The following is a 9,519-nucleotide window of genomic DNA, read 5'->3' as shown; positions in this document are numbered from 1 at the left end:
TTACATAAAATAAATAGGTAAAGAATGTACATTTTGAAAGTATATAGAAGTGCTCAAAGCTTTGAACATGAAATGATAACTATCATTTAAAAACAACTAGACAGTTATATGATATAATTATAACAATTTGTCACAAATTTTAAAAAAAATTTATCTAGTTATTATTTTATTATTATATAAAATAATTAGATAAATAGTGTACGTATAGAAGTGCTCAAAGCATTGAACATTGAAATGATAACTATCATTATAAAAACTAGACAGGTGATATCTATAATTTAACAATTAGTCACAAATTTTCTAAAAATTTTATTAGTTATTATTTTATTATTATTACATAAAATATTAGATAAAGAGTGTACGTTTTAGAAAAGTAATATAGAAGTGCTCCAAAGCTTTGAACATTGAAATGATAACTATCATTTATTATTAAATATTATATTTATAAAATAGTTTGTTACAAATTTTTTCATAAATTTATCAGTATTTATATATCAATTTGATAAATTACTAGATTAAATGGAACACATGCACTAGAGATATTATATTTAAGTAATCAAAGCTTTGACTATTGTTGATATAAAATTGTTTATTGCCATTTTTGCTAAGGAAGCCCAATAAGGCTAAATGGGTCCAACCAAGGAATCAACTCGACAAAAGGAGTTTCAAAGCCATTCAACGCTTCAGAAACCTATTAAGCTCAGTTTGAAGGTTTGTTTCTCTTAAACCCTTTTAAGGGCAATATTTTGTGGGTTTTGTGGCAGGTAAGAAAGTCCAATAGGGCTTATTATAATTGAAATGTTTCTTTAGTAACATGAAAAATTATTTTAAAAAAAAAAAAAAAAAAAGCGGTTAAAAATTACTTTAAAATCCCTAAAACCATTCTAACAATCTACTATTCTTTATCATTCAGAGTAGCAAAATAGCAAAATTTCATACTGAATGGTAAAATATACTCATATCTCCAAAAAATTCCCTATTCCTGAACTTCGATACTTTTGCATTTTCATAAGTAAATTCCAAATATTTATATTTTTAAAATCTTCTAAAATCTTTAATAACAAGAAATTTTCAAAATTTTATTCCAAGTAGTTTATTTATAAAGTTCCTTCTTTATAGAAATCAATAGTTTTAGCTTATAGCGTAGAATTTTAAGTTATATTTTTCAAACTCATTTTCAAAAAACATATAATATTCAGTTACATTTGAAATCCTTCAAAACATATTATTTCCACGGGAATCAATTTATAATTATTTTATATTTTTTCCTATTAAAACTTCAGCTTTTGCTTAGGTAAATATATTTTATCGTTTGTTAATGTTTGCCAAGTTTAAACAAGTCATTTCGAAACTACATAGTTTTATAGGTTTTTCAAATCAATTTAGTTTAAATTCCATTTTCGGTAAATGTTTTTATTTGTAAATTATTTTAAATGGTAAAAGATATCCTTTTTTTTTTTTTTTTTTCTTTTTGGATAACCAAGGTAACCAAGATGCTATTGAATAAACGCCAAGCCCAATGTTCCAGGGAGAGCCACAAATATAGTAAGTGTCCTCTAAAATGATTTGAACCCAAAAAGTAATAAGAGAGCAAACTTTATTGACCACCAAGTTAAGGTTATATACCCAATATTATTTATCAATAATATTGTATTTATCTTGAATTGTAAAAATAATCCTGAAATTAAATTAATTTTATAATTAATTTCGGATTATCTTTATCAATAATATGTATACATCTAAGATTATAACAACTAATCCTGAAATTAAATTAATTTTATATTTAAGTCTAGTGAAAGAACAAAACTCCAACCTCCATCAACAACATTGCCACAAACATATCAGCCTTCATTATCATGTCTCACTCCATCGTTAATTATCATTCCCACATTAAATTTTAAATTAATGATTTAATTGATTCATGTCACAAACCTTATGATTGCACTATAATATAGTTTTCAAGTGCTATTTATAGTTTTCCAATTCACGTTAACGTTGTCAGTTTCAAATTTCCAAGTTTAAAATTAATTTTAGGGGACTTGTGCAATGATATAAAGGGACATGATGTTGATATGTTAACCTAAGAATTCTGAATTCAAAAAAGAGAAAGTACACACACAGATACGTATATAGCTATTTCAAGTTTTGGACTCCCACAACTAAATATATTAAATGAAGATAATAATGGAACTAGGATTACAACCGACAGTGACAACAACATCATTCATGAACTCAAAATGTGTAGTTGGTTTTGTAATTAAAAAAATATTCATCATTGACATATCAATACTTTATTAGATCGTGCACATAATTTCTTAGTTTTTTATACAAATTGTCATTTCTTAGTTTATTTGAAGGCACAGTCAAATACCTTAACGCAAAATCAAATTTAAATATGACTTTGACAAATTTTAAATCAATATTTAATTATTTCACTTTTTAAAATAGAATACAATAATTTTAAATATAACTTGAGACAACTTGTTTTATAAATTAAAATATATATTTTGACAATTTTAAAAACAATGATTTGATTATTTTCCATTTTTAGAAATATAATTGTTGGAATGCAAATGGTAGAAAAATATGTTATTTACCTTAATAATTAAGTAATATTTATTTTACTCTTTTAGGGGATTTTAGTAATCATTAGAATATTTTACTTATCTTGTTTTATAGTTTATTTTAGTATGAATAGGTAATGTTAATTCAGTAACAATTAATTCATTAAATTATCTCTTTGAGTCTCCTTTGTCCATCTTTCACTCTTCACCAGTCTTAATTCCGACAAGAATAATATAAATCTAAATTTAATTGGGTAAAACTCAAATGTTAAAATATCAAAAAGTTTTGTTATATTTGAACTAAATCAAGTCAGGCTCAAATAACATCATTCATGTCTTGGTTTATGGTGCTAACGCTTACAAGCTAACTTCATAAAGCTGAATATTAAGCAAAGTCAGTAAAGCTGCTTATAATTGACTTTAACAGGCTTAATAATTAACAAAATTAACTACAAAAAAGCAAAACAAATAGAATACTAACTTCTTCTTTTTTTTCCCTCAAAGGCAAACCATTTTTGCTGCAGTTTGTGTTTAAAAAATTTGTTGAGTTTATTTACTAAGAAGGAAATATTTTCCCTTGTTAGTGTCAAGTACTTAAGGGCTCTAACTAGCGCAGACCCAGAATTTTACGTAAAGGGGACATCACATCAATTTTGATATTTACCAAGTCTTAATGCTTTTGAGCACTCTAGTTTACTCTTGTAAGGATATCATCCATTACCGTAAAAGAGTTAACCTCTTCCATCCATCTTTTTTAAAATGAATAGAGGTGAATTTTCATCTATTTCGAGTTTATTAAAAACTCTTAATATAGACGTTTACAAGGCAAACCAGTGAGCTCGAAATGTTTGCGTACACAATATGCTTTCTTGCTCTTAAAACTTGAAACCAATTAAATATGCCTACTTGTACCAATTAAACCAATCGTTGAAGGTGGGACAGACGTTGTCCCCGACGGCAAGTCTGGTGACAGCGTCGGCACCACTGAGACAAAATGTACACAATAGTGTCAGTGGTAACGGTGACGAGGAGGAGGTTTGGCTACAGCAAGCCGAACACTATAAAAGAAGCTTTTAAATTTAAAACCTACAAACACCTATTTTTAAATTTTTAAAATTTCAAACTCTAATGATGCTTAATTCTAACAATTTTTACAAAATGCAATAAACTAAATCCATGTAGTCACAAAATCATGTAATAATTGTCCACAGTTATAACCACAAATATGAGTTTTATTACAGTAAAATAAATCAACATACAATTTGTAAATTCAAACATGAAAGTTGTAAAGCAGATGCAGAAACCTTATAAACTAGACATAAAAGAATACATCACAATAGCCGAATTCCTTTTGCAGATTCTAAGGAGGAGCTTCCTTTCCGTCAGGTACTTCCCAATGGTTTCTGCAAGTGTTCAACTAGCTTGGTGTTCACTATAGAAGCAAGGTTTGATAATTTATCATCAACCTCATACTTTATTGTTGACCTTATAATACTTGATAAAATTATTATCAATAATTGTATTGAGTTATATAGCGTTTGAAGCCCAGTGCTAAAAACTCCTTCAATGGTTTGTGTTTCCTTGACACGCTTCTTATAATTAACCTTTGTAATTTTTCCTTCATATAACAACTCCAGGAGTTCCTAGAACAAAAACCAAATAACAATTAATATTTATATTCGGTAGCTCAAATGAAAGTTGATAAATAATATGAATTAATTTACTAGTGGAAATGAACGTTTAGAAGTGTGCCAACTTGTCCATCACCTTCAAGGACTTTTACTGTTCCAAGTACATCTGGCAGAAAGTATTATAATTGTGACGACTTGAAGGCTGCCATAGATATCCCCACCGAACAAGCTGTCGCAGCCACCACGTATTCGCTACAACAACGGCGGATTTTGATGCTACGAATTGGTTTTTGATGGGCTGGTTCTTTGTTATGGTAGGTATTTATAATGGTTTTCTTGAAGAAAGAGTCAATAGATCTAAATGGGAAAAAGGCAAGGTTTGACTTTTAGTGGATAATAGGAATTTGATAGCTTAGTATGACATTCGACAACCTATAATCGGTGTCACAAAAATTAATAGTTTAATTCATTTCCTTATATTAGAATAGAATAATATATTCTGAAATTTAATTGAGTATGACTGAACAAATGTCAAAAAATATTTTTAGAACGATCAAATGTACCTCCATGTGTAAAATCGGCACCTCCACTTAACAATAAGAATTGAAAGGGGAAGATCAGATGCTCTCACCAAAGCATCTTTGGTTTCTTGAAGATCTAAGTTACAACTCCATCCTACAAAGGTTACAAATTGATTAAATCACAAAGATGGAAATTATGAAAAAGAAAAAGGAAAACTGTGAGAAGTTATAATGAGCAAGACAAAATGCTTGCTTCTGTCACCTAAGGTGGACTGACCAGCAATTTGTGCAGCCACGTTTATCACCTGCCAGAAGAAACTTGTGGAGAGCATTCGTATAAGCAGCCATGATGCCTTAACTCCTTCAACCTGTTAGATAAGAAAATCACTGTTATTGAAAATGGAGAACGCAAAATTCAGATGTAAGTCACTTTGGACAGATATACCATGAGGTTTTCAAGGAGTATAAGCCCATAGGAAGGGGGCGCATTAAAAAGAGAATCCTGTAAAATAAGCAACACTAACTTGAATATAGATCCTCTTCATACTATTCTAAATAAAATGATCAATAATGTTCACTATAAATTAACCGTAGTAACCAAATTAAAGAATTGATAAATCTGTTACGTAAAAACAAAGTGTATGTTGTTTATCTGAATTGATGAGCACTTCCTTTTCTCACTTCTGAGAAGATAAGTAAATCAAAGATGGAGACAGAGAATGAATGAACAAAATGCACGAGGACCAGGTAAAGAAGTAACATCAGAAGAGTAACACTATACTTACAAATAAATTTTACAAAAATCCCCATGCAAAGTGAAGCGGCAAAAAATGAATGGAAAAGTGAATTTAATGAGTTTGACTTTTTGTTTCACTCTTCCATTCATTTTTTGCCACCTCACTTTATATAGAAATCTTTGTAAGATTTTTTTGTAAGTTTAGTATTATTGACATCAGAAAAGTAATTTCTTCTTTCACAAAGTCAAAGTTATTGACTTCATTGAAAAGTTAAATAATAAGCAAAGTCAAAGAAATTTAATTGAGTATAACTGATCAAATGTTTAAAAAATATTTTTTAGAATGACAACTTGTCTAAAAAATTAAAATAAAAACTTATGAACTCATTTTAGTAATGATAATGTTCATTTCTTTTTTTATATTATAATAATATAAGTTTAAATCTCTAATGAAAGTAACAAAGTCTTATTGATTTCATGTTTTAACGATAAAATTTCAAGTGTAACGATATTAGTTTAATGTTTTGGTTTTTTCTGATGTTAAGGTTTAAGGTTTTATGTACAATATTGTTGTTTTAAGTTTCGAATCCTATTTATAGGTTTTGTTGAGTAAAGAGAAAGGTGCACAAAAGGCTTTCAAAGTTTTCCTCTAAGTCTATAGTGTACAATTTATATTGTTGTGTAAAAGTGAAATTTTTACAAGCTTACTACTGGGGATTAGTTTGTTATGTTTACAAGGTATTGTAAAAGTTTGTAATATGCATAAAACACTGCATATTGTAAAGTGGCTAGTATAAATTAGCCCACTGTCCTATTATTCTGCAGTTAGTAAAGTTGAATCTCAAAATTCCAGAATTCTTCCTCTCTGCATCGTCACTTTTCGTTTCTTGTTTTCTTTAATTTTTCTTTTCTTTGTGTTAAAATCTTCATGGTATCAGAGCCCTAGACAAACGTCTATGGTTGATTTTGTCTTTAACTTAGAAAATTTCAGCTCAAAATTGGTAGAAATGAACATTGAGGGTTTGAATTTCGTTATTCCAAGTAATCCACCCACCTTACCCACCATTTCTGTGAAATTGCTTGAAAGTAACTATTCTTTCTGGAGGTCCCAAATTTTACCAACGTTGACCTCTCATGGAATTGAAATGTTTGTGACTGAAGAGAGAACGTGTCCATCGATGTTCTTGATTGAGAAAGCAGATGATTCTGAACAAGCTGTCAAGAAGCTGAATCCAAATTATTTTGCTTGGAAAAAGATTGACAAGTTTCTGGTAAGTTGGCTATATTTTACAATGTCTGAAACTATGTATCGTCATGTAGCTAAGTGTACTTCTGCATATGAGATTTGGAATATTTTAGAGATGCACTTTCAATCTGCTTCTAAGGCTAGAACTCTTCACCTTAGAAATTGTTTACAAACTACAAAGAAAGATGCTAGTACTGTTAACGAGTATGTGTTAAAAATGGAGAGTTAGGGGACGAATTGATTGCCAATGGTGTTAATATATCTGATGAAGAACTCCTGTTATATATATTAGATGGCCTTGGGCCTGAATATGATGCAGTTGTGGCAAACTTAACTGCGAGTAGTAGTCAAACCACTTTACAGGAGGCTCAATTTTTACTTCACAAACATGAGAATAGGCTAGAACGTCAACATGCTTCCAACTCATTTTCATGAAGCTTTGATGGTCTCTAAGCAAGGTCAGAGTGATCCTTCAATTGTGTCACAGCACACAAACCCTAACCTATTTGAGACTGATAATTCAAGAACCTTTAATCAATTCTCTCCATCAGCTCCAGTCTTATCTCAACCACCAATTTCAAATGTCATTTCCCAACATCAGCATCCTGGTTTCACAGCCAATCAAGGATTTGCTAGACCTGATTTTACCTCCCCTCAACAACAGCAGTACTCATAGTTTACTCCTCTTAATCAATACCAAGTGCATCACTCTCAAATGGTGCGTGGTAAAGGAAGAGGTAGAGGATACTTTCAACCAAAGTTAATATGCCAAGTGTGTGGAAAAGGAGGTCACTCAACCCTATAATGTTATCACAGGTTTGACCATGAATATCAAGGGTTTGTGTCTTCCAGATCTGGATACAATTCTGGACCTATATACAATTCTGGCCCTGGATACAATGCTACTCATGGATACAATACTGGACCTGTTCAAACTTCAATAGAAGGTCAATCTCATGAATCTGCCCAAGCTCTGTTAGCAACTAGAGTTATGCATGGACCGTGTGTCAACAAATTTGTTCCTACAACATATAGTTCTGTAATGCCAAATGCTCAAACTGGTTATCATGGACAATACAGTTATGTTCCATCCAATCTTGGAGGTTCTCAGCAATCTCACTCTAACAGATTCTTCAGTAATGAAACAAAACATCAGAATCATGCACCAACTTCAGTTGGAACCACCATGGCTACACCACACACTGTGACAGATCAGACATGGTATGTAGACTCTAAAGCTACAAATCACATGATTTCTGACCTCAACAATCTTGTCATCCAAGACAACTATCAAGGAGGAGGAGCAGTCCAAGTGGGAAATGGACAAACTATCCCTGTCTCTGTGTCCCTTTTACACTCCCAAACTTCTCCTAGAGTTTTACTTCTCAAGAATATGTTATGTGTGCCTCATATAGCAAAAAACTTACTAAGCATATCTCAAATTACTAAAGACAATGGTGTGATCATAGAATTTCACTCTGATCATTGTCTTGTAAAGGACAAATGGACTAAAGAGGTACTGCTTCAAGGAACCTTACAAGATGGCTTGTACCAGCTGCAAGTTTCCTTGCCAATTGCTGCCTCCAACTCTAACTCCCTTGCATCTTGATTTGTTGCTGATGTCTCCAACACTTTATCTAGTAATAATAGCTTGAATAAAAATTCTGATTCTCAAGAAGAACAATCTGATGTAAGTCTTAGTTTGAAAAAATTATGGCATGCTCGGTTGGGGTATCCACAAGTGAAAACTCTTAAGAATGTGATGAATAAAGTGCATGCTACTGGTTCATTTGCTAATAACATCTTTTATGAATCTTGTCAATTTGGAAAATTATCTCAAACTTCCTTTCCCAAGTCTGCCTCTAGGACAACAAAACCTCTTGAATTGGTTTACTTTGATTTGTGGGGTCCTGCCCCTGTGTGCTCCTTTGAAGGTTTTAGGTATTACATAATATTTGTGGATGATTTTAGTAGATATATGTAGATATACCCTTTGAAATTTAAGTCTGAAGCCTTTAAGGTTTTTACCTATTTCCATTGTCTTTCGAAAAAAACAATTAGATGCCAAGTTAAAGACTTTACAAACTGGTTGGGGAGGTGAATTTAGATCCTTTACTGGATATTTAGAACAACATGGGATTAATTTTAGACATCCTTGTCCCTATCTACATCAACAAAATGGGAGAGTAGAAAGACGACATAGGATCATTATAGAATTTGGTCTAACATTATTGGCACATGCTGGTATGCCTTTATGCCAATGGTAGCAAGCTTTCAACACTACTATGTATCTTGCCAACAAGGTTCCTTCTTTTGCCCTTGAAGATGTATCACCTTATAAGATGTTGTATAGAAAGACACCTGATTATAATGAGCTGAAGGTCTTCGGATGTAGCTGTTATCCTTTTATAAGACCTTACCAAAAACATAAATTGTCCTACCATTCAGAGCAGTGTGTTTTCATAGGATACAGCCTAGTGCACGAAGGGTACAAATGCCTCTCCTCTACAAGGAAAATTTATATTGCCAAGTAGGTAAGATTCAATGAAACAAGTTTTCCTTACAAGCTTGGTTTTTACTGTTTTTTGTTTAAGGATTTGGACAGTACAAGACTGAGTTTATCCAATGTTGAAAGTTTTTCTTCCTCCTGGAATATGTACCACTGCTTGGATCCTCAAATAGAGCAGAATCTGATGTGTAATTCTACTGAGTAGTCCAATACTACTACTCATGATATGTCTTCTGTGAGGAATTTTAATTTGAGGTCTACTGGTAATATGTTGCAATCTGGTGCCACTCAATAGCCTAGTGGTGGTATAAT

General features: G+C 31.4%; 1 protein-coding gene across 1 annotated transcript; it reads left to right on the top strand.

Moving 5' to 3' along the window:
- The first annotated feature begins 7,110 nt into the window (after positions 1 to 7,110).
- On the top strand, positions 7,111 to 8,307 carry LOC116120313. The gene is made up of 2 exons (XM_031406272.1): positions 7,111 to 7,364; positions 7,551 to 8,307. Exons 1-2 carry the CDS (start codon positions 7,111 to 7,113, stop codon positions 8,305 to 8,307), a joined length of 1,011 nt encoding a protein of 336 aa, XP_031262132.1.
- Positions 8,308 to 9,519: the final 1,212 nt, after the last annotated feature.

The sequence above is a fragment of the Pistacia vera genome, unplaced genomic scaffold (genome assembly GCF_008641045.1).
Source record: "Pistacia vera cultivar Batoury unplaced genomic scaffold, PisVer_v2 Contig93, whole genome shotgun sequence".
Classification (NCBI taxonomy): domain Eukaryota; kingdom Viridiplantae; phylum Streptophyta; class Magnoliopsida; order Sapindales; family Anacardiaceae; genus Pistacia; species Pistacia vera.
Note: the sequence above shows the minus strand (reverse complement) of the source record. Positions and strands in the feature narration are given on the sequence as shown.

Bases quoted from the DNA above. Each gene is read 5' to 3' on its own strand.
- LOC116120313 (XM_031406272.1), top strand. From the start codon at position 7,111: ATGCTTCCAACTCATTTTCATGAAGCTTTGATGGTCTCTAAGCAAGGT. The intron at 7,365-7,550 runs GTACTCATAGTT...TGTGTCTTCCAG, and splicing joins ACCTCCCCTCAACAACAGCA to ATCTGGATACAATTCTGGAC.